The sequence below is a fragment of the Condylura cristata genome, unplaced genomic scaffold (genome assembly GCF_000260355.1).
Source record: "Condylura cristata isolate star-nosed mole 26May11 unplaced genomic scaffold, ConCri1.0 scaffold00003, whole genome shotgun sequence".
NCBI lineage: Eukaryota > Metazoa > Chordata > Mammalia > Eulipotyphla > Talpidae > Condylura > Condylura cristata.
In genome coordinates, this window is record NW_004567104.1 from 70,485,621 (window position 1) to 70,486,968 (window position 1,348).

General features: G+C 51.6%; 1 protein-coding gene across 1 annotated transcript; it reads right to left on the reverse strand.

Annotated features, from left to right (window-relative positions):
* Nucleotides 1-402: 402 nt before the first annotated feature.
* CLDN17 (claudin 17) lies at nucleotides 403-1,074 on the reverse strand. Its single transcript, XM_004675493.1, has one exon. It carries the CDS (start codon nucleotides 1,072-1,074, stop codon nucleotides 403-405), a length of 672 nt encoding a protein of 223 aa, XP_004675550.1.
* Between the last annotated feature and the right edge of the window lie 274 nt (nucleotides 1,075-1,348).

The window sequence follows — 1,348 nt, forward strand, 5'->3', positions numbered from 1 at the left end:
TGGAAAAATAACAGATTGTATCTTCGAGTGTGTTTTCCTGCGGTGGGTTATCAATTGCAATATAATTCAGATTTCTTAGTAAAATATATTTGATTGTCAAAAAAGAGCAGTCTATCCTACGAAGGATATACTTGTGGATAGACCTGATTTTAGATTACACATTTTGGAATAGGGATGATTTGAGTTCTACATAGTAACAGTGTCTAATGCCCATCAGGTAACAATGCCCCAAGTCTGTCTTTCCCATTCCTACCATGGCAGAAAAGCCACGATCCCTGTGCCTTTTGTACTTTCCATCTCAATTTAAAGGCTCTCATAAAGCAAGTGCAGCCTGCTGTAATTATGTCTTCCGGCAGGACTTTATGAAACTGTGGCCGTCGTCCCTGGAGCGTAGTGCAGGTGTCAGACATAACTAGTGGTGGCCCTCAGCTCAGTCGTGTTCATGGGCTTAACTGGGGGCCGCACGCAGTATCCAGGGCCTGGATAGCTGAGTCTTGGCTTTCTTCGGTTGCAACAGCAATACCCACAGAGCAGACCCCCCGCGATGAAGAGGACCCCAGCGCTCGCCCAGCCCAGGAAAAGCGCGGCCCCCAGTTCCCTTTTCTGACCCACGTGGATGGCGGGGTTGTAGAAGTCCCGGATGATGATATTGGCTGTCCAACACACCGGGACCAGGACCACGATGCCCGTGACGATGAACAGCACCCCAGAAGCACCCAGAAGGTACGCTTTGGTCCTGTCGCTGGGGCTGGTGCACTGGATCTGTTTCATGCCGCAGATGCCAATGAGCAGTGCCATCAAGGAGAGCGCGACAGCCACGCACATGAGCGCCCGGGCAGCCTCCAGAGCAGGGGGCAGAGCCAGCAGAGAACTGTAGAACTTGCATTGCAACCTGACCTTGGCTTGTCGGACGCAGTTCATCCAGAGCCCTTCCCAGAGCCTTTCGAAAACAATAATGTTGCTGCCAACAAAAGCTGATACTCGCCACTGAGGCAGAAGGGTTGTGGCCAGAGTCCCCACCAGGCCGAGAAACCCCAGCACCAGCCCAGCAATTTGCAGAGGATAAAACGCCATCGCTGATGTCCGCAAGACTGACCAACCTGCGGTTATTGAAGCAGGATCCGAGGTGCGGAGGCCGCTGGAGGTCTACAGCCGTCTCTTCTGGAGTTTGCCACGGTCCCTGCCCATAACGTTTTAGTCCGCAGCCACAGCCTGTGAGGACCTTCAGTCTCACTAGGAGGACCTGCTGTAAATGCCTGCTCCTTTGTACCTGCACATTCATTTCTCTAAGGATTATTTACTAGTCACATATAATTTTTTCCCAGCCAATAAGAAGGTAGCCAGAGGT

Coding starts and splice junctions, on each gene's coding strand:
- CLDN17 (XM_004675493.1), bottom strand. CDS start 1,074: ATGGCGTTTTATCCTCTGCAAATTGCTGGGCTGGTGCTGGGGTTTCTC.